Genomic DNA, 23,687 nt, shown 5'->3' on the forward strand with positions numbered 1-23,687 from the left:
TGATGGGAGGCTTTACTGCGGTGGTCAGTGACGTGCTCACCCCCTCCTGGGAACTACATCTGTGCGGCAGGACGCTCTCTACGTGTTAGAGACTTCAAGGAGGTGTGAATTACTGGGCGTGCCGCAATGCATACTGGGAAATGTAGTTCTTACATGAACGAGCGCCGCAGACCAGGAAGTGGATGAGAGAACAGAAACTAGAATGCCGGAGGTGATATAGATGAAGGAATATAATAGGTATTTACTAGTTTTTTAACAGAATCATTACACTATTCTGTCTGTCTACCTTGCAGACATTAATTTTAGGCAAACATTTTTTTTCCTTTAGTGACCCTTTGATGTGGACTACAATTAGGGGGATACAGGCAGATGGTCTCATTCCAGCATCTGTGCTTGTGATGTCTACATAGGCCTGGGCATTGAATACTATAGGACAGGGGTAGGCAACCTGCGGCACTCCAGCTGTTGCAGAACTACAAGTCCCATCATGCCTCTGGGAGTAATTGTAACTGCCAACCTTGCAATGCCTCATTGGAAATGTAGTTCAACAACAGCTGGAGCACCACAGGTTGCCTACTCCTTCTATAGGATTTGCGTTGCAAATAAACCTATTTGCTGCTGCAATATCGTCTGCCTGTTGCCAATGACTTGCTTCAAATACTGAAAATGGCTTGCAACTATGTGCATTGTGGCTCATGGCTTTACTTTTTTTCTTTCAATATTTAAAATTCATATTTTACAACACTGAGCAGGCGTCCTGTTCAGTAATGTCATAAGTGCAGCTATGCTTTAATGTTCTGATTGCTCTAAAATGATTAAGGATGAAATCTAGTTATAGTAAGTTAGATTGGGTGTCATGGTTGCTCTTTGCTTTATCTGATGGACTCTTTGAAGAACTGTCCAGATCAATAAATCAATAAATGAAATGCTCAAAGTCAAGGACTCCTTGGCATAGTCAATAAATAATTATAAAAAATCTGTGCAAAGTTGTTTGGGCATAACTACAAATTTTAGGGCCCCACTAGCATGGCAGGGGAGGATAATGATACCAAAAGAAAGTTGCTTTTACGATCATTATCATTCTCCATTCAGAAGGATAAAGAACACAGGGGCAGGTTTTTAGTGATCACTGTAAAAGCTAAATCACAGGCTATCACAACAATCATGTGATCGGGAAGTGGTCCTCCTGCATCCCAATTATTAGTACAAGTACCCAGAGAGCGTTTTCAGCACAAACACTGGGGTAGATTCAGCAAGCAATTACGCCTGCGTATCCATAGATACGCAGTGTAATTGCTAAGTAGCGCCGGCGTATCAACTTTCTGTATTCAGAAAGCTAGATACGCCGACTGTAGCCTAAGATACCACTGGCATAAGGCTCTTATGCCGTCGTATCTTAGGCTGCATTCTGACGCTGGCCGCTAGGTGGCGTTCCCGTAGTTGTCAGCGTAGAGTATGCAAATTGCATACTCACGCCGATTCACAAACGTACGCGCGCCCGGCGTTCGTGTTTTACATCGTTTGCGTTCGTCGCAAGGCTGCTCCTACTATTAGGAGGCGCAGCCAATGGTAAGTATAGACGTCGTTCCCGCGTCGCGATTTTTCGAAATTTACATCGTTTGCGTAAGTGGATCGTGAATGGCGCTGGACGCCATTTACGTTCACGTCGAAGCAAATGACGTCCTTGCGACGTCATTTACCGCAATGCACGTTGGGATATTTTCCCGACGGAGCATGCGCAGTACGTTCGGCGCGGGAACGCGCCTAATTTAAATGATCCACGCCCCCTACGGGATCATTTAAATTACGCGCGCTTACGCCGGCCCCTTTTACGAAACGCCGCCGCAAATTACGGCGCAAATGCTTCCTGAATGAAGCGTAGCTCCAGTAATTTACGGAGGCGTAGCGTTAAAAACGGAACGCTGCGCCGCCGTAGCAGTGCGCGCCCCTACCTGAATCTACCCCAGTGTATACATTATACATGGCACCTCGAAGTCCGTCTTCCCCCATGATTCCGCATTATGTGTTATGCCTCCATTAATGGATTCATCTGAAAAGGTAATACAAATGCCTTTTTTTAGGACACATAAGCCTTTTTTTTTAGATATTGTCTTGCAATATATTTTTAATGCAATCCATAGATCAAATAACAGTAAAAAAGAAAATAATGGTTGTCCGTTTAAAAAAAAAAAAATATCTAGTTTTACAGGAGAAAAAAATGCATTCTATAATTTGGCCTATTTAACATTACACTATAATATGATCCTGGTGCAAGGTATTGCAACGTTATTTACAAATTAAATGGTGCGAAGTCTTAGGCTCCTTTCACACTGGGGCGTTTTTCGAGCGTTTTTCGAGCCAAGCCTCATCTGCAATCCCAATGTGCTGGTAAAGCACCGCTAAGACCCTAAAGTTTTAGGGCGTTTTTGCAGTGCTTCAGTGTGAAAGGGTAAGACATTTTTACAGCGCTTTCAATTCATTTCAATGGAGAGGTGCGTTTTTGGAGCGTTTTTTTCGGCGCCCAAAAGCTGCTCCAAAGATGCTGCTTGAAGGACTTTTCTCAACTTCCCGCCAGTGCAACGCCTCAGTGTGAAAGGGTAGGGCCTTTTTATGAGCGCTTTCAATTAATTTCAATGGAGAGGGGCGTTTTTGGAGCGTTTTTTTTTAAGCGCCAAAAAGCTGCTCCAAAGATGCTGCTTGCAGGACTCAGTGTGAAAGGGTCCATTGAGATGCATGGAGAGCGTTTTATGAGCGTTTTAATAGGGCTATTTTTAACACTAAAACGCTGTAAAAACGATTCAGTGTGAAAGGGGTCTTACAGTTTGTCTTTAAAAAGTAGCCACAGCCTGATAAGAAATGCATGTCCCTGCCCTGCCAGCATGCTGTGAAGAAATAATGGTCCCTCTGCATAGGTCCCCCTCTTAATAAGGCAAGCCTAGAGCTCTGTAACCACTTGCTGACCAGGCCTTTTGTGGAAGTTTTTGTTTACAAGTTTAAATGTGTATTTTTTTGCTAGAAAAATACTTAGAACCCCCAAACATTATATATATATATATATATATATACTTAGCAGAGACCCTGGAGATTAAAATGACGATTGTTGCAATATTTTATGTCACACTGTATTTGTATTTTTACACTGTCCCTTTATTTTATTTAATCACTTTTATACCTATTAAAGGGGATGTAAACATCCCTTGTAATAGAAATAAGCATGACAGGTCCTCTTTATTGAGAGATCTGCGGTCAAAAAGACCCAAGATCTCTTTTACCTTTAAAAGCAAAAGAAAAAAAATGATACAGACTTTAAAAAAAAAAAGTAATTTCTTTATGCCTGAAAACTGGAAGGGACGTTAGAGGTCGCTTCGGTCCTCCAAGGGCATAGAGTCGAGTCGGGTCAATCTTGCCTGCACTCGACTTCCTGCCCAGCAAACTGCTACATTGGATCGCTTATGGGTATACCGGCGCAGCAGGGGGGGGGGGGGGGGGGGCTTTCCTGCCACCTCTAGAAGTGATCCTGTGGCAAATTTGTTCACAGGACCAATTTTATCAGATGCCGAATTGCCCATAGTAAAAAAACAATACCAGGGTTATAGCAGTTAGCTGCTGCTTTGCATTAAGCAAGCCCTTGAATTTGAATCGACTGCCAACACTCATGCGTGGCTAAATCGCACCCCAAAACTTTTTCCAGTAACACAACAGTAGTGCGTTTCCATGTGTTGCAGCTCAAGTTCTGTACATTAAAGTGGAGTTCCACCCATAAATATAACATTACATCAGTAGTTTTAAAAAAATGTCATTAGTCCTTTAAGACATTTTTTTTTTTTTTTTTTTAGATGCCTTCAAAGTGTTGTTGCTAGGCAGAATAGTTAATCTTCCCTCTTCCTGCACCTAGGTGCTTAATGCTTCCTAACCTACACCGCACAGACTCCTGGGAATGTAGTGGGTGTAACTTTCCAGGAGTCTGTGCACTCCCCAGTCTCGAAGAATCATGCGACTTGGACAGTACAGGTGCTGAAACCTGATCTGAAACCTATTACACTGCTTGTGCAGCACTGAGCATGTGCGAGATCTGTAAGGCTGAAATCCAGAAAGTCATACAGTCTGGCTTCATGATGCCCACACTTAAGATGGCCCCAGTCAATTTCTATTTTATAAAGTGTCTAAATGCTGTAACAACCTAACAAAACGGACCTTAGTTTACAGACTAACTTTACTAGAATACATTAAGCTTGTGTATTACAGAGGTATTTATATTTAAAAAGTGAAATTGTGGCCGGAACTCCGCTTTAATGCATAGAGGTGCCAGTCAAAATAAATACAACTTCAGCAGACTCATGCAAATAATGTGCATTACCTCAATGCAATAATGTGAATCTAGCCTGGAATATACAGTAATTAGCCCCTTTCAACTGAAAATTCAGTTGGGCTTTAACATAAAATTATCCACTGTGCCCTACATTTGTAATAGAACTCTGCTGACATCTAGTGGCTATTTAGGAGACGGTCAGTGATAATGTACAAATGAAACCTCATGCTATCAAACAAAGCACATTTTTTCCATTTGAATTTTTGTTGTTTTTTTCATGTTTTGTATAAAGACATTTTTTGAGGAGTGCGGCGATCCAGGATTTTTCTTTCATCTCATGGTAATTGAGCACAGCCAGCACACTCTTGGTTTGTTGGGACGGAAGCAATGGGGATTGATTGTTTTTAGAGCGGTATACTTTTCTTCACTATCAAACAAAGCACATGCATAGAAAATTAATCATGAAAAAGTTGTAAAAATTTGGCATAATAAAAATTAATAAGAAGCAGCGTTACCTTGTATATCTTAATACTAAAGTGCTGGAGTAAAGAGGGGAAGTAAAGGGGTGATGGGGAGGTTTAAATGGTTAATTCATAATATTGGACCCATGGATTTTTATATTATTTAGAAAAATTTAACCTTTGTGCTTATTTATTAGTTGTTCTTTCATACAATTCATTCCACATTGTATTTTGATAGTTGAACCCTTTCACACCTAATGCCTCGTACACACGGCCAGTTTTCCCGTCTGGAAAACTGCCGTGACAGTTTTGGCCGGGAAAACTGTCCGTGTGTATGCTCCATGGCAGTCTTCCCGACAGGAAAAATGAGAACATGATTTCTTTTTACCTGCCGTGATTCCCGGCGGTCTTTTTCCCGGAAGTTTTCCTATGGGAAACGCTGAGGTGGAGCAATCACATTGCCAGCTCTCATGGCAGTTTTCCTGCCAGGAAAACCGGCCGTGTGTAGGGGGAAAAAGCTGCAGAGCCAGTTCTGGGATTTCCCGGCAGTAAAAAGTCCGCCAGGAAACCCGATCGTGTGTACGAGGCATAAGCGTAAAAAACAAATCTAAACGCCCAAGCTCAATTTTGACATGCATTAGTAAAACCGTACATATCATCACAACTACTTTGTGCATCCAAGTGGATTATACCTTGTTTTTTTTTCAGGACAAATTGGGATTTCTTTGGTAGTACAGTGGAACCTTGGATTACGAGCATAATCCGTTCCAGGAGAATGCTTGTAATCCAAAGCACTCGCATATCAAAGCGAGTTACCCCATAAAAGTCAATGGAAACTCAGATAATTAGTTCTGTATTGACTTCTATGGCATGCTATGCCGCATGTGGCCAGAGGTGGGGGGGCTGGAGAACCTCGGAAATACTCGGCTGATCTCGTAAACCCTTGGAAAGGTTCGAAAACACCAGGGAGTGTTTCCAAATATTTCCGAACCGTTCCGAGTGTCACCAGCGCCCCCGCACCCCTGGCCAAATGCAGTACTGCACACCCCATTAGCTTGACTTCTGCTTGTTTTGCGAAAACACTCGCAAACCGAGTCAGAATAATAATTAAAAAAAAGTTGCTCATCTTTCAAAACGCTCGTTAACCGTGCTACTCATAAACCAAGGTTCCACTGTAAATAGTTATGGATATTTCCTGATTTTTATTTATTATCAAAGGAAGACAGCCCAAAATAGTAAAAAAATAAATAAAAATGTCTCTAAATTCCATGATGTACGAAATATAGGTTTATGAGATTTGCAAATCATTGCATTCCGTTTCTACATAGATTTTGCACAGCGTCACAAGATTTTTGGAATTGGGGTTTACCATACCCACCAACTACTATGGCACCGTGGCTCACTTTGTGTGGTACACCCTCTTTTGGCCACCAAAATCTGTTCACACCTTGAAAAGGATGGTTAGTGGAGGAGTTGTTCCCTCATGCCAAGGATTTCCAGTCCTCCCTGGACTCTAACCCAAATCAAAAAATACATTTTCGAAAAAATGTGTCATACTTGGAGCTGGATTACCCATTTGTGTCTACATTTTGAACCATTATTTGATGTTGTAATGGCGGCAGAATTTCACAATTTCTGGTGAGGTTTGCCTTCACAGCATTGTTTAAACCACTTATCTTGGCTGGTATATGCAGTAAATGTAAAACTGCCCATTGAAGGGTATGTAAACTTTAGGCTGATGATGCATGGGTGACTCTACCGCTAGTGAGCCAAGAGGCTGCCGGTTCTGTCCTTATGGAATCATTCCTTGTAGTAATTGATATACAGCAGCAATCTGGCCAGCGACAGAAGGCCAACTCATAGCATGTGGCTACAGAGAGAAAAATCACATAGGCAGTCTTTTTAGCGATTGTACCACTGGCAATTTGTTGCTAGTGGCAGAATCACCCATGTGTCACATGATACATGTTCCACCAGTGTTTAGGGTGGACCATGCAACATGTCCCCACTGCTGTGTCTACTTGATCTGGTGTCTGTAGTGTCAGCGAGCCAGGGATCTTCTCCCCGATCTTGCTGTCACAAAATAGAAAAAAATAATCCCTGTCCGTGCGAGGCGCTGCCTGCATCCACAGAGTTCTGTGAATGGGAGATCTACAAGTACAGACAACCTTTGCACCTGCCGCTGGTAGTTCTCAGTGAACTACCCGGGCGCTGTTGTGGCCTGGTAGTTCATCGACGCTTCTTATCATTGTGTAACTGCCTGGCCATACATCCGCAGATCTGCTAAACGCAGGTGCAACGCTTTACATCATTGGTCTCCAAACTATGTCCCTCCAGTTGTTCAGGAACTACAATTCCCATCATGTATGTGAATGTCAGAGTTTTACAATGCCTCATGGGATGTGTAGTTCCAAAACAGCTGGAGGGCCGTAATTTGGAGATTTTGCTTTACAGGCTCCTAATAAAAATAAAATTATTTTACCTGCAAAAAGAAGTGCATTTATTAATGTTTTTAAAAGTGAACTTATCCTTTAACAATAACCTTCTATTATTTGGTTCCATTTGGTAAATGTATAGTTGAGAGTTTTGTCAAGTCTTTTCACAAAAAAAAAGTAACCAATGATCATACTAGAAATGTCGTCTGCTGATAACTTCCTGTGCTGCACTCCATCAGTTACATTTTTCCCAGCCATCTCCATTGCTCAGTTATGGAGAAGAGGAGAGGGAACGGAGCTCTGTCCTAGGGTGACATTCATTGCAATTCATAAATACAGAACGTTGAGTGAACATTGGGGGAGATTTACCAAAACTGGTGCAACTGTGCATGGTAGCCAATCACCTTCTAACTTCAGTTTGTTCAATAGGCTGGGTTCACACTACTACACTACTTTCATCCTACTTTGCTCTGCTACATTGGTCCTACATTTATCCTACATTGGTCCTACATCCATCCTACTTTCATGAACAGGATACTACTTTGGTCCGACTTCAATGATATTCAATGGGCCTGAAGTAGGATCAATGTAGGACCAAAAGTAGTACAGGGAGCATTTTCAAAGTCGGACCGACTTGTGTAGGACGCTACAAGACGCTCTCATAGGGAAACATTGAACACAGAGCAAAGTAGGATGAAAGTAGTGTAGTAGTGTGAACCCAGCCTTAGGCTTTGACAATAAAACCTGGAAACAGATTGGTTTGTATGCAGAGCCGCACCAGATTTTTCACTCCCCAGCTTTAGTAAAACTCCCTTGTTGTCACCCTAAGTGGATGACAAGCACAAAAAAACAAAACAAAAAAAAAAAACGAATAAACTAAAAAACAAAACCACAAAAAAAAAAAAGCCACATCTGAGGACCCGTAACTTGCAATAAATGACATTGTTGTTCTTGGGTTTAGATATGCATTAAAGCTAAAGGAGGAAGCAGCAAGCTCCAGTCCACACCCTGTAATTTAAATGTAAGGTTCTTTTAACAGATTTAGCAAAATCGGTTCCCAACAGCAGCCCAGAATCCAAGGTACAGGCTTCAGAGATGGACCTTTGTGCTCTGTGGGAGAGCAGCGGTATCTCTGCAGCAGCCCACCACACCCCCTTTGCCGAGTCTGACTGCTGCAGAGAGACTTGTGCACCCACTCGGAGCACAGCGGTCCTTCTCTGCCGTCAGTGCTATTGATTTTGGGTTGCTGCTGGGGAGCTTTTTCACTACTAATCACAGTAAGGATCTTACCGTGTTTCCCCGAAAATAAGACCGGGTCTTATATTAATTTTGGCCACAAAAAAGACCCTAGGCTTATTTTCTTATTTTCGGGATGTCTTATTAGTATCAGTATCTTGACATCATTTTAATCCTCCAAAAAACATATTGGTTAAAGTACTTTTAAGATTATGTAGTCCTTTTTCTGGGAGGGCTGTGCTGGTGTAGGGTGCAGTGTGTGGCCGTTTTATGAGAAGTACCTTTTACAGCAGCCCTCTGCGATCATGTAACCTGCCTGAGCTTTTCTCCGCTCCGAGATTCCCGCTGACGTCAGCACGCTCCGAGCACTGCAGAGGGAGGGGCTGCAGACGTCACCAGGGAGGAGAGGAGAAGACCTCCGGTGGGTCAGCGTCTGCTGTGGATGGGGTATTTTGCATGATCGTTGCGGGGGGACACACTGCACCTTATACCAGTGTGGAAGTTTTACAAAGTGGATCATTTATTTTATTTAAAGCGGAGTTCCACCCAAAAAGATTAAACCAATCTTTGCCCCTTTACATACCACATTTGGCATGTAATTTTTTTGGGGGGGAGTGGGACATCCTTTTTTTGATGTTTTTATGCGTTACTTGGATCACACTAATTTACCTATTGGTGAGTTAGCGGCTAATTGTTAGTGTCACTAAATCGTAACTGTTTTTCTTCATACTACTAAGCGTAGTCCTAGCAGTTTTAGATTTGTTTCTAGTTGCTACACATCCTCCTACATAAGTTGTACCTGTTTTTCTGAAGCCGCCTTCTAAAAACGCACAAAGGCTTTTTCTCAGCTGCAGAAGGTAGGAGGATGTGATGCTACACATTGCACAGGATAGTGTGTGTAACCTAAGACCTGAGTGGAGGGAATGGACACCCCTACCCTACACAGTTTTTGTGTGCTGGAGGGGGGGGCCAGGGACATCTCCCAGGATTGCTTGGTCTAACAGCAGTGGTCTCCAAAGTGCGGCCCTTTGCTTGCCTGTCCCTTGAGGCATTCTTCCTGCCACCGACACCAATGATGGGGCATAATTCCTGCCACTAACAAAAATGGGGCACTATTCCTCCAAACGACACAAACTATTTTGCCCCCTAAAACAAAAGATCGGGCATTGTTTACTCCCATCAGGCACAGTTAGGCCCCCTAAAGTCTGAAGGGCAGTAAACTGACCTTTGTTTAGAAAGTTTGAAACCCCTGGTCTAGAGTAAAGTCTGGTACAGAGTGGGGTCAGAGCCACTGTAATAACGATTCAACGTTAGTACAGCGATCTCCCCTGCAAAGCTGTTGTGTTCTGACAGGGGGAACAGACCTCCCTGCCAGAAAACTCTGATCAGCGCTCTCAGCCATTGGCTGCGGATTGGGAGGTGGTCGGCTGCTGGTTTTCCAGCATGCTTGGCCAGCTTCCATTGTACGGGCTGCCATAGACATGGGCCGAATGTCGGCTGTTTTTTATTGACCTGGCCGTTGTTGCCCAGCATTTGGCCCATGTGTACAGTGCTTTAGACCAGTGGTCTCCAAACTGCGGCCCGAGGGCCGGATGTGGCCCTTTGCTTGCCTTTATCAGGCCCTTGGGGCACTATCCCTCCCACTGATACGAGACACTATTCTGCCATCTAACACAGACAATGGAGCACCATTTCTCCCACTGACACAATACAGCACTATTCCTCCCTATTATACCAGCAATGGGGCATTATTCCTCCCCCTAATACCAGATGTTTACTAACAACGCCAGAAAATGTTTCACTCCCGCTGGCCAAAGTCCGGCCCTCCAAGAGTCTGAAGGACAATAAACCAGCCCTTTGTTTAGAATGTTTGGAGACCCCTGCTTTAGACTGTCAGAAGTGACCCATGCCAATATCAGAGGGAAGAGGAAACACAGAGAGGAACCACACTAGGTGCTTTGAAATGAGGCAAGTACACACTATAGAGAGATGTGCTTTGTTTCACTTTTCATTTCAGAGGTTTACAACCACTTCAAGCTTAAATTGGCCTTCAAAAGAAGGGAACATTTGAAAAAAAAAAATCAGGACAGCTCACCAAAATTATGTACAATGTCACCGGGTTTTCTTTTTATTGTCATCAATGATACTTTCAGTACAAGACAATTTAAGAAATTAAAACTAAACATACAATAAGGTGCCACAAAAAAAGTGTACAGGTTCACAGCAGAGAATACTTAGGCAATGCTGACATAGGCGTCTTCTCACTCGCTTCCCCTCATGTTACATAAAAAGAGGGGAGAGACATAAGAATGTTCCCCATCACCATTGATAAGGACCTCTTCCATCATGGCTGGTACTGCAAGTACAAATATTGCCGAAACAGCACAGGTATAGAAAAAGGTTTCCTTGTGTTACCTCCCCAGGGCCTTTACTAGACAACTATGGGCCATGAGGCAAGGCGAGAACCCTCATTGCACAGAGGGAACCCAGCCTCGTAATACAGGCTTGGAGAAATAGAACAAAGGCACAGAATAACTTGCTAGAGAAGTTGTAGGTTTCTAACTATTTTAAGGTCTGTTTCTCTGAATTGTAGCAAGCCCTACTGTGCATCAATCCAACTCCAAATCGCTCCTTTGGTTGAGAGGTGAGAAAACGCCCTTAAAAAGATTTCTGTGCCAGCAAATCCCCTCTATTGTATAGCTGAGACAAGGTGGCACTGGAATACAGGCGAGCAAACCCAGTTGATGTAAACCGTTCATACAGTCCAGGTGTCCAATGATCGGCAATAGCAGTTAGTATGGAGGAAGGCCTTTGGTTGAAGGTTCTACATAGAGTTGGCGGAAAGAGCAGCAAACTAGTGAGAGAATGAAATATGGCATTGGGAAAGCTGGAAGGAAAGTGATGCAAGAGACCAGGACACTGGACCAGCAAGACTTGATGTGTCTGCATTTTCAATGTGATGTTTCCTATATCTACAGTGTATGTCTGGGCAAGTCAGTACATGCTTTCAATACATGCAAATTTCTCCATCTCTTGTCAACTGAAACTACAAAAGAAATATGCAGATTTATCAGAAATCCAGTGAGCTCCTAATTCCAGCCTAGCCCAAGTTCTACCCTGCTTGACTACAGAACACCTACTGCTTAAAGTGAAATTTAACCCAAAAGAGGACGTTCCCCTTGTTTGCATCCTTCACCCCTCCACTGCCACATTTGGCACTTTTTGGGGGGAAGGGGGGTACCTGCACCCACTTCCAGTCAGATGCACCACAGCGATCTGCCGGTTTCCTTTACTTAAAGGGACACTAAAGGTTCTCGTTTAAAAAAAATATATATATATTTTCCTTACCTCCACTGTGCAGCTCATTTTTCACACAGTGGCCCCGATCCTGGTCTTCTGGGGTCCCTTGGTGAGAGTCTCTGCTCCTCCCTGCAAGAACTAACCCCCTTCATGGGAGCTCTCTCCGATGGGAGTTGGTTCTTGCCGCAGCGCTCCCTAGATACAGCTGGCGGCTATAGCTGCAGACTGTATCACTCGGCCCCGCCCCCCCGGTGCGCCACGTCATTGGATGTGATTGACAGCAGCGTATGCCAATGGCTGCTTTCCTTTCAATCCATGCAATCTAGCCAATCAACGGCCAGACTGAGTGGATAAGAGGACGTCGGGGGCGAGCACAGCGGGTGAACGGGCTCAGGTAAGTAAAACGGGGGGGGCCTGTCATTGCCTGGTTTTTTTCACCTTAATGCATAGGATGCATTAAAGTGACAAAAAAAACAACCTTTACAACCTAAGATCCTGCCACCTACACCCAAAGCTGACTGAAGAATCAGCTCGGGTGGGAACATTGCTGGATCTCTGGACAGGCAAGTGTCCTTATAGGAAAATTCTATATTATTTGTAGCTGCTGACTTATTTTTTGGGGGGAGCCTGGAGCACATATTTAAGGATATATGAGGGGTGGCGTGTTCTGTAGTTCAGCAGAGGAGACCTCAGGATTTGCTGATAACACTGCTTGGGATTTCTGTTGCCAGCTCATTATAGCAGGTTAGGAGCTCACTGGATTTCTGGTAAAAGCACATGTTTTTTTCTGTGCTTGTAGCATTTATAAAGAGATAAAACATTGAGAAATGTACAGAGGTATATTAAATATGTTTATTGTGGATTTAGCCCAGACAAACACTTTAAGAACTAAAACAGACCAATTTAAAATGGAATTGGTCACCACATCTAAATAAAATAACTTTTGCACCTCCTTTTTTTGCTCTCATTTCCTGTGCAGTCAACAATGCTGTCACTGGTACAGAAAGTAAGAAGATATATAAAAGTATAAAAATGGCAAATAAAAAAAAAAATTGGAAGGTCCTCTCCTTTTAAAAAAAAAATACATTTTCAGTTCATTTTCGATATACGCCGTTTTGTCCTTGGAGAGATTTCCTGTCACGTTTTGTTCCATGATCATACAAGAATTGAGAAAACATCTCAACAATTGCAAAGCAATAAAAAACATGTCAGAGCCTCCAATTCTTCATGTCCTCATTAAAAACATGAAATATAAAATTTCACCTGTAGTTCCACTTACACTCAACATGCATGCAAATGCCGTTCTTTCTTGACAAAAGATCTTCAACTCCTCAATCCAGGTACATGATTGCAGCTTCCAGGCTTAGCCAACAGAATTCCAGACACTACAATATTAGATGTGGTTCCCAATAAAATGTGTTGTCTACACAGTAGAGAAAAAGGTTTTTGATGGCCTAACTAGAATGAGGTCTACAAACTTTGACATCTCCAAGGAATTAAGCAATCATTTTGTTTGAAAGACCAACATCCGCTGCAATGGGAACTATAAATTCTGCAAGGGCAGCCCTTTTCTGGGTTGGCAAATGCTCATTAGAACGTGACCTATACATTCTGTAAAATCTTAGAGTCATGGGGTAGCCGTTATGTTGGTAAGACCATGTCCATGGAGGCCTATACAATCCGTGAGAGCCACCGTAAGAGCTGATCGATTGCTTTTCAGAACAAAGATTACTTATAAGGTGGACTTTTTTTTCTTCTTTTCGGAAGCTGGACGAGTGTACTTTAGAAAGCAGCCTAACATCAGTGTTTGCATGATCATTGCGACCTAGACCAGCTTCTGCGTCACGGCCAAGTAGGCCCCATCTCAGACAAGTTGCGGTCGTCACACCAATGCATTTTGAAATGTTGTGGATAGCCGTTTTGTAGCCTGGCCAGGAATAAAATTGTGACCCGAAATTCTGCAAAGAAAGCCATGGCCATGATCTGGTCAAACACGCATTTCTAGGTGGCCTGTAAATTCTGCGTAGGCAGATATTTTATGGCTACCAGCGCTAATTTTAAAATATGGCCTTGCAAAGTTAACCACCACTTCATGTCTAGATAAAAATGTACTAAAATCAATGATATCCTAAAAACAAACCGGTCATGTTTTCAGGAACATGATGTCAACCCACATATTAAATGTGCAGACAACAGGAACACTTGCTGAGGAATCGGGTAGATAAATTCAAAGTTGCTCCAAGAGCCGTTCAATCCATGATTTTGTTTTAATAGCTTAAGAGTTTTCATAGCTTGGAATAGCTGGAGAGATTTAATAGCTTGGAATGTCTATTCAGTATTATGTATCACACAGCAAAAATATAGGTAAAAAATAAAACCCCAAAAAGCCATTTCCAAAACGGCTTCTTTACCTCCTTCCACACTGCAGAGGCGTCCATCAGCCCAAGGCCCTATCTGCTGCAAACAAGGCCTACAGCTGTGTAGCAATCATGTCAAGGCTAATATGTTTATATATACTTTTGATACAAAAAAAAAAAAATCTATGATATATTTTTTTTTTTCCTATTTATATATTTATTTACAGAATAAATTCAGTCAGAGCGCTCAGAATGGCAATAAACCTTAAACGGCTGTGCTTCCCATGATTCTATATAGAACATTCCACAAAGGCTTTTCTCTTCATGTTAGGGGCGGGCCACGGGTCTAAGCAAATGGATGAGGGGATGAAGATATAAAAAAAAAAAAAAAAAATCCAAACATCCAGCTATTGTATTCAAATAAAAAGAAATAAAAAAAAAAAGTCTGTTCGCACTAATCACTTTGCTACATATAAAATTTCCAGCTAATATAAAGCACATTGTACCAGTCCTCTAAAACAGTTAAGATATATACACTGGTCTAGATATATTAACAAATAGAATATTACAAAATATTAAAGGCCACGGTCGTGTCCTGCCCTTGGTTTTATTTGAAGTTGGCGTAGTCCGAGAATGCGTCAATATATTCCTGAACCACTCTGTAGCAGAATTCGTACTGCTCCTGCAGGGGTGGAAAAAAAAAAGTAGAGAATTAGCTATATTCCCTTTTAACATCATTAAAATTAGAAAGAATAAAAGTGTATACATTTTTATCATTAGTCGAAATGAACCTTCTGCATTAATTACTGTTTATACAGATATGGTAATTTTCCAGTGCCAGTCTGAGGAACGGATGCTGTTCCTCCCCCCTCTGTGAACCCAGAAACGACAAGGATTTAATCGCTTCTGGCTATGACTCCGTTTACCTGGCCGTTAGCAGAAAGAACCCGAACAGACTGATCTGTGTCCGCTGACTGCACTGGAGGCAAGAGGAGAGATTTGGGGTCTAATATACTCCTGGGGCCAGATTCAGGTAGATTGGCGCATCTTTGGGCCAGCGTAGCGCATCTCATATGCGCTACGCTGACGTAACTGAGAGGCAAGAGCAGTATTCACAAAGCACTCGCACCCTACGTTGCGCTAACGTAAATTGTCCGGCGTAAGCCCGCCTAATTCAAAGTAGGAAGGTAGTGGGCGTGATACATTTAAATTAACCGTGACCCCATGCAAATGAAGGGCCGAACGAACGGGCGCATGCGCCATCCCGTGGACGCTTCCCAATGCGCATGCTCAGAATCATGTCGGATCGAACGCCTAAGATACGTCGAATCACTGAACGTAACCTACGCCCAGCCCTATTCACGTAGTCCTATGTAAACAACGTAAAATCCGAAGGCTGTTCCGTCGTCCATACCTTTGCATTGGTTGTGGCTCCCTATAGGTGTTCTAACTTTATGCCGGACATACGCCTTACGTAAACGGCGTATACTCATGCGACGGGCGCAAGTACGTTCGTGAATCGGCGTATCTCGGTCATTTGCATATACGACGCGTAAATCAATGGAAGCTCCCCTTGCGGCCAGCGTAAATATGCGCCCAGGCTCCGACGGCGTAGGAGACTTACGTCGGTCGGTTGAAGCCACATTTCAGGCGTATCTTGCATTGAGACTCAGGCGCATCCGTGCACTTACGCGGCGTATCAGTAGATCAACGGCGTAAGCGCTTTAAGAATCCGGGCCCTGGTCTCTCCATAAAGAGCAATAAAGTTAACCACTTCAGCCCCGGAAATGATTTGCCCCCTTAATGGCCAGGCCATTTTTTGCTATAAAGCACTGCGTCGCTTTAACCGACAATTGTGGGGTCGTGCGACGCTGTACCCAAACAAAATTGATGTCTTTTGTTCCCACAAATAGAGCTTTCTTTTAGTGGTATTCGATCACCTCTGCAGTTTTTATTTTTGGCGCTATAAACAAAAAAAGACCAACAATTAAAAAAAAAAAAATTTTTACTTTCTGCTACAATACATATCCCAAAAAAATATATATAAAAACAAAAAACAGTTTAGGCCGATATATATTCTTCTACATATTGTTGGTAAGAAAAAAAGAAAAGAAAAAGAAAATAGCAATAGATGTACATAGATTGGTTTGTGCGAAAGGTTTATTTTTATTTTTTGATAGAACACGTTATGCTTGCTCTGTGCAAAGGTTATGCCCCGGATCCACCTCATTTTGGGTCCCCTGACGGAAGTCCTGTCTTCTCCACCCCTGCCGAGTGACCCCAATAGCAAGCCTCTTGCTATGGGGGCCCCCAAGCTGCGATCCTGGGAATGAACATTGTTCATTCACATACACAGCATGGCTCAGCCCTGCTCCTGCTCTCTCCTCATCGGCTCACTGGCTGCGATTCACAGCAGGAGCCAATGACTACCTGAATGGCCATAGTGTCTCTTATAACCAGAAATTCTGCAAGTCAAAAAATACATCTCTTAATAACTGCAAAAGGTACCATCATAGATGTCCATTTACTTCACACAGCCTCTGAATATAACATAGGCGTATTTGACAAGAAAGCACTCACCAGTGTCTGCACCATGTGTGGCCTCTGTAATCTCAAGCTTTTCACTGTTTGAAAGACGTCTAGTATCCCTTCTGCTTTTACTCTCTCCAGCACAGTACTGAGAGCGCAGAACGTCCCCGTCCTCCCCGCACCAGCACTGCCAAAGAAAACCACATGATTAACCTCGGCACTTCTCACATTACCATTTGATTATCATTTCATACAAAAATGTACAGCATTAGCATTATCTTGAGCGTTCAAAGAAAAATCATTTTTGGTAATGAGTACCGCCTAGTAGTACCAGTACTCACCTGGTGTGTACAGTAATGGAGTACCTCCAGAAATACTACATTCTCACCTAGTGTGTACAGTATTGAAGTACCTCCCAGTAGTAGTACTAGTACTCGCCTGCAGTTTATGGTGTATATAGTGTCCACCTGGCACAACGATACACTCCCTGTGGTTGATGTTCCTGTGGACACACTGCACCATTCGGATCTTATCCATTCACTAAGGAGTCCTAGGTACTATTGTGGCAGTCCTTTTAATTTTCTTCATTGTTTTCGCCTCCATACCTTAGCCTTGGTGGTTGGCTTCTTACCCTACTCACTAGTAGTCCCCCTTGGGGTACATTTTGTTATTTTCATCACTTTCAATTTGCTTTCTATCTAGGCCCTGTCACATTACCATTTCAATACCCTTATGGTCACAGCACTAGTACACCCCTCACTATTAGTCACTATGTTATATATTTTCATGTGTTATTATATTATATACAAATTTACACTTTTCCTTAGATGAGTTAATTTGATGTGGTTCACATCACCCTTGATCATCCATGGATCCCCAGGGACTGCCTTTTTCTGTTGGTTTTTCATCAGTGCCATGGGGGTCAACGCCTCAGCTCCCAGGGCTGATGACCGTCTCAGCTGGCCTCCAGCTTTCCATACCTGAGCCCAGACTCATAGTTGGTCTGCAAGTATGATTGGGGGGTCCACCCTTGCATCCTTCTTTCCCTCTTCCTCTTAGAGACATACCCAATTTAATATTTGATTTTTAACCCATTTTTTTGGACACCTGTTCTGCATCGGCACCTGAAGAGTGGAAGGTAGCCACGAAACGTGTCGATATATTAAATACCCCTCTCAAGATTGTTACCAACATTATGTTCTACTGGATCTTACCAATTCAAATCATTTTTTTTTTTTATTGTGGAGACATGCAATTTTGAGTTTCTTTTTTTATATGACGATATCATTGTGAACCAATATGTTGCTATACCATTATGCTACCATATTATTATGTATGGAATAAATTATACCTATTTCACATTTTTGTATGTATGATGTTGCTGTGCAATATATATGGTCATAACTTACAATTACCCACCAGACACGTTCATGCCGCGATGCCTCCCTGGCTGCATGTTTCATATAAAGTCCTAAACCCCTCTACCATATATCTCTAGTGTGTACAGTAATAGAGTACCACCTAGAAGTATTACTACATTCTCACCAGGTGAGTACAGTAATGCAGTCCCACCTAGAAGTATTACTACATTCTCACCGGGTGAGTACAGTAATGCAGTCCCACCTAGAAGTATTACTACGTTCTCACCTGGTGTGTACAATAATGGAGTTCCAACTAAAAGAAGTACTACGATCTCACCTGGTGTGTACAGTAATGAACTAACCCCAGTAGTAGTACTAGAACTCCCCTGCAGTGTAGATTAATAGAGTACCAATTAGAATTAGTACTACGTCTTCACCTGGTGTGTACAGTAATGGACTACACCCCATTAGTAGTACTAGGACTCACCTGCAGTGTATGGTAATAGCGAACCTCCTAAAAGCAGTACTACATTCTCACTTGGTGTGTACACCAATGGAGTACCACCTAGAAGTAGTACAATGTTCTCGCCTAGTGTGTACAGTAATGGAGTACCTTCTAGAGTAGTATTGAATTCGCATCTGGTGTGTACAGTAATGGAGTTCCAACTAAAAGAAGTACTACGTTCTCACCTGGTGTGTACAGTAATGAACTACCCCCAGTAGTAGTACTAGAACTCCCCTGCAGTGTAGATTAATAGAGTACCACTTAGAATTAGTAATACGTTCTCACCTGGTGAGTACAGTAATGCAGTACCTTCTAGAAGTAGTACTATGTTTAACCTGGTGTGTACAGTAATGGACTCTACCCCCCATTAGTAGTACTAGGACTCACCTGCAGTGTATGGTAATAGCAAACCTCCTAAAAGCAGTACTACATTCTCACCTGGTGTGTACAGTAATGCAGTACCTCCCAGAAGTTGTACTACATTCCCCCCGGTGTTTACCGTAACGGAGTACCTCCTAGAAGTAGTACTACATTCTCACCTGGTTTGTACAGTAATGAAGTACCTCCTATAGTAGTATTAAATCCTCACCTGGTGTGTACACCAATGGAGCACCACCTAGAAGTAGTACTATGTTCTCGCTTGGTGTGTACAGTAATGGAGTACCTACTAGAGTAGTATTGAATTTGCATCTGGTGTGTACAGTAATGGAGTACTTCCTAGAAGTAATACAAGTACTCACCTGCAGTGTACGGTGATGGGGTGGTTCCCAGACTGTTGTTGCTGTTTTTGCACGGCTGCGATGATATTAATCATCCCTTTCCCATCAGTGGGGATTCCGACCTCCGGCCACCCGTGAAAGTGGAACTGTCTAATTTGGCGGGCTTTGTTTTCCTGCACAAACAAAATGTCTCCCTTTAATAAATATAATAGCCAAAGTAATAGTGAATAGCTGTTCGTGTGTCACAGGTGTCAACTCTACTCTTCTACAACTGCACAATGATTTTTATTCACTTCTATGCTAAAAACCAAACTGTGGACTTCTCTTCAATTTTGCTTCTCAGGTTGAATAGAAAAATAAGCAATTGAAACATTTCTAATGATGTTCTAAAGCAGGGGTCTCCAAACTTTCTAAACAAAGGGCTGGTTTGTTGCCCTTCAGACTTTAGGAGGGCTGAATTGTGGCCAGCAGAAGTAGAAATTTTCTTGGCATCAGTGGGAGCAAACATTGCTACATTTGGTATTTGGGGGGGGGGGGTTAGATAGTGTCCCATTGCTGGTATCATAGGGAGGAATAGTGTCCCATTATTGGTGTCGATAGGAGAACCGGTGCCCTATTGTCAGATGGCAGAATAGTGTCTCGTATCAGTAGGAGGAATACGGCCCCAAGAGCGGTATAAAGGCAATGAACGGGCCGTAGTTTGAAGACCACTATTCTAAAGCATACAATGTTCTTTCTTCTCTCTGATACTTTAATTTGTAATCAAATGTAAACTTCTTTATACTTGTGCATTCACAAGTCAAACAGCTAAAAGCCCTACTAAAAAAGTACGAATACTCACCTATGCTCCACCAACCACAAGGTGCCTCCCCAGCCTATTCTCTCTGGCTTCTTCCGGGAGTCCATCTGTCTTTGGCCGTCTTGATTGGCCGGTGCTGGATATCTACCGGCCAATCAATCCTACCGCGCGTGCACAGGAGTGTGGTCATCCCGCAGCATGCCGGAATGTAAATAGAGCTGCACATGCGTAGCTCGGTGTACATTCTAGAGCGGATTGTGGACAGGAAGGCAAGTTTTAATTGCCGAAGAGACACTGAACGCCTCTACTGCAATAAAAAGCCTCCCTGTTCAGTTGCGCAGCAGGCATTACATCAAGAGACAAAGATTAATTCTGATTGGCTGCTAAAAGTTACTTATTAAGTTTGTGTAGCAATTTTATAGGCTAAAGGTGGCCATAGATGGATCAAAATTCATCTGGCTGAGATGGAAACAGCAGAATTTTAATCAATGAGTGGCCATTCATGTTCGAGAGAAATCAGCGGCTGCAGCTTATCCCGACACTCTTCTAAAATACAATGCCCCGGCGGGGAGGGGAGAATTCTCCATCCACCTCGTTTGTATTAAAGAATCTCCTCCTCATCTTTCCCTTATTCAGTCTGCTGGCTGAAAACCAAAAAATAAATAAATAATTCAACTATGGCCAGGAATGGGATCCTCAAAAGCCTTTCCAATTCAGTTGTTCCTGTAATCCAGGGCAACCAGCTACCTGATGTGGCATCTTAGAAAGTCCATGCCAGGCCTAGGCAACCATGGCACTCCAGCTGTGGTGAAACTACAAATCCCATCATCCCTCTCTGGGAGTCACGCCTGTGGTTGTTAGAATCTTGCAGTTCCCCAACAGCTGGAATGCTGAGGTTGCAAACTCCTGGTCTATAAAAAGATCTGGTCATAGTTGGATATTTTGTGACCTCAGAAGTCCTCACCCTGGTGTTGGTGACCAGAAGGTCTCGCACTGTGTAGCTCTCACACTCTTCTTCCTTCTTCAGCTCCATGGTAATATCGCCAAAAGACATGGTCCCTTCTGACGGCCAATACTGCACACATTTTTCCTGAAAAGAATCAAGTGATGGCATTTAGGAGTATGACTGCAATTAGCTAGTGGAACAGCGTAGGGCATTTTACAGTGTAATGCAAGGGTCTCTCTGCTTATACATACCACCATATACAGTTAGCAGAATAGTATTATGGTGATTAAAGCTGAACCCTGGAGTACCAGTTGCAACCTGTTATAATTTTTCTAGCACTGCTTTAGGTAGAGGTGAAAGCATATCTCTGTGTCCCAGAACATGGGGTGCAGGCTTGTCTTGATACTAATCATGAGGGCTAGTAAATGCAAAGAGGGAAGGATCGCAGCTACTCCTGATCAGTCAAGGTGAATAAATAAGGAGCAGCCTTAAAGGGGTTGTAAAGGAATTTATTTGTTTCCCTAAATAGCTTCCTTTACCTCCTTCACTTAGCCATGTCATCTGCTGGTGTTGGCCCACTGTGTTTTATCAAGTCCAAAGTCAGCGCAGCCTCTACCAAGAAATTCATGCTTCCCTCTGCTGACCAGCTTTATGGAGATTTTATTTTCCAGCAGGACTTGGCACCTGCCCACACTGCCAAAAGTACCAATACCTGGTTTAATGATCATGGTATCACTGCGTTTGATTGGCCAGCAAACTCGCCTTAACCAAACCCCCATAGAGAGTCTGTGGGGTATTGTCAAGAGAAAGATGTGAAACACCAGACCCAACAATGCAGATTAGCTGAAGGCCACTATCAAAGAATCCTGGGCTTCCATAAAACCTCAGCAATGCTACAGGCTGATCGCTTCCATGCCACGCACATAGGTGTGCGCAGCCTATTGCATTAGGGTGTGCACCTCAAAGCGCCAATGCATATGCGTGCATGATATATATACTGGCCTCTTCCCCGCTCTCCATCCTGAAACAATGGGGGAAGGGGGAGACCCGGGCAGCAGAAAGAGGGTCAAAAGGGGGTGGCATGTATTGGTACCAACCCCCTGTATTTTTCTCCTGTGGCAGCTGAATGTTGGCTGAATGTTGGCGAAAGGGAGAGAAGGAGAAGCCTGGGGTTTGGCAAGGAAGGATCAAGGTTTACCAGTCACCTGCCCAATATCAACAGGTAGATTATGATTGACAGGTTGCCAACCCCAGGATTAGGGTGTGCTCAGGCACACCCCTTGCGCACGCTTATGGCCATGCAGTAATTCATGCAGAAGGACCCCCGACCAATTAACCAGTGCATACTATACTGTGCATGGACATACTTTTCCGTAAACCATAATTTCTGTATTAACTACTTGCTCACTGGGCACATATACCCCCCTCCTGCCCAGGCAAAATTTCAGCATCCAGCACTGTGTCGCTTTAACTGACAATTGCACGATCGTGCGACGTGGCTCCCAAACAAAATTGACGCTATAAACAAAAAAAAGAGCGACAATTTTGAAAAAAAAAACAATATTTTTTACTTTTTGCTATAATAAATATCCCCCAAAAATATATAAAAAAAAAAAAAAAAAAAAAAAAAAAAAAAACTTTTTTTTCCCCTCAGTTTAGGCCGATACGTATTCTTCTAGATATTTTTGGAAAAAAAAAATTAAAAAAAAAAATCGCAATAAGCGATTTATTGTAAAACAGATTAAAAACAAAAGCCAAATGGTCTCTTACTTGTGCAAGTGCCGGGACCTTGGCACTAAGGAATCAAGCGTGTTACAACTAGATGTGACGTGGAGCACCGACCGCACTGTATCTCACTCTCGTCGGTAGGTGTAGCGTGCGTTCCACCGCCTCTCTGTGCCAAATACGGAAGTAGCTGAACGTGACCAGGAACGCCTCGACGTACGTTTCATCTATTGATGTCGTCAGGAAGCTGACCCATTTGGCTTTTGTTTTTAATCTGTTTTACAATAAATCACAGAACTTCACTATGGCCCGTTCTTCTTCATTTTATCCATGGTAATTTCTTCTGTTGGAGTCCATTCCTGGCCAGTCCCATCCAGGTACCAGTACAGACCTTAGACCAACTGTACTAAAGCTCCACCTGATCCTTTTTTTAAAACGAAGGGTCATGGTGGTCTGGTAAGTAGGCATTTACCTCTACCTCTCACCGGGTGTTGCCAGTTTGATATCTGTTCCATGGTGATGGTGTCTACTCTCAAGTCAACCATTTGATGCATGGACTTACCAATGCTTATCATTTAGTGACCATTGCTGCATTTTTTGGACCTGTTGCACCTATTTTTTGATGTTGTTATTATATAAGCACTTGCACTATAAATCACTATTGTATTGTTGACCTTATATTGTTTCAAGCTAGAAGTTGTTGCTCAGGAGGCTTGACAAGAGGAATACGACATTTGAAGCCCATGTCCAGGATCCGTCTGTGTGTGGTGGCTCTTGATGCACTGACTCCAGCCTCAGTCCACTCCTTGTGAAAGTCCCCAACACTTATGAACGGCCTTTTCCTGACAATCCTGCTGCGGTCATCCCTGCTGCTTGGGCACCTTTTTCTTCCACACTTTTCCCTTCCACATAACTTTCTATTAATGTGCTTTGATGCAGCACTTTGGGAACATCCAACTTATTTTGCAATTACATTTTAGGCTTTCCCTCCTTATGGAGGATGTC

At 42.9% G+C, this 23,687-nt stretch overlaps 1 protein-coding gene across 2 annotated transcripts in view; it reads right to left on the reverse strand.

The window, feature by feature from the left end:
* Positions 1 to 12,359: 12,359 nt before the first annotated feature.
* Positions 12,360 to 23,687, reverse strand: part of PTPRA (protein tyrosine phosphatase receptor type A) — a 141,844-nt gene continuing 130,516 nt past the window's right edge. For both annotated transcript variants that reach the window (XM_040335478.1, XM_040335477.1), the window contains exons 19-22: positions 20,976 to 21,101; positions 19,234 to 19,385; positions 16,679 to 16,814; positions 12,360 to 14,780 (exon numbers count right to left, since the gene is read on the reverse strand). In XM_040335478.1, coding sequence (XP_040191412.1) covers positions 14,706 to 14,780; positions 16,679 to 16,814; positions 19,234 to 19,385; positions 20,976 to 21,101 — 489 coding nt within the window. In that variant the 3' untranslated portion in view covers positions 12,360 to 14,705. The remainder of the gene's footprint in view (positions 14,781 to 16,678; positions 16,815 to 19,233; positions 19,386 to 20,975; positions 21,102 to 23,687) is intronic.

Source organism: Rana temporaria, chromosome 1 (genome assembly GCF_905171775.1).
Source record: "Rana temporaria chromosome 1, aRanTem1.1, whole genome shotgun sequence".
Taxonomy (NCBI): Eukaryota; Metazoa; Chordata; class Amphibia; order Anura; family Ranidae; genus Rana; species Rana temporaria.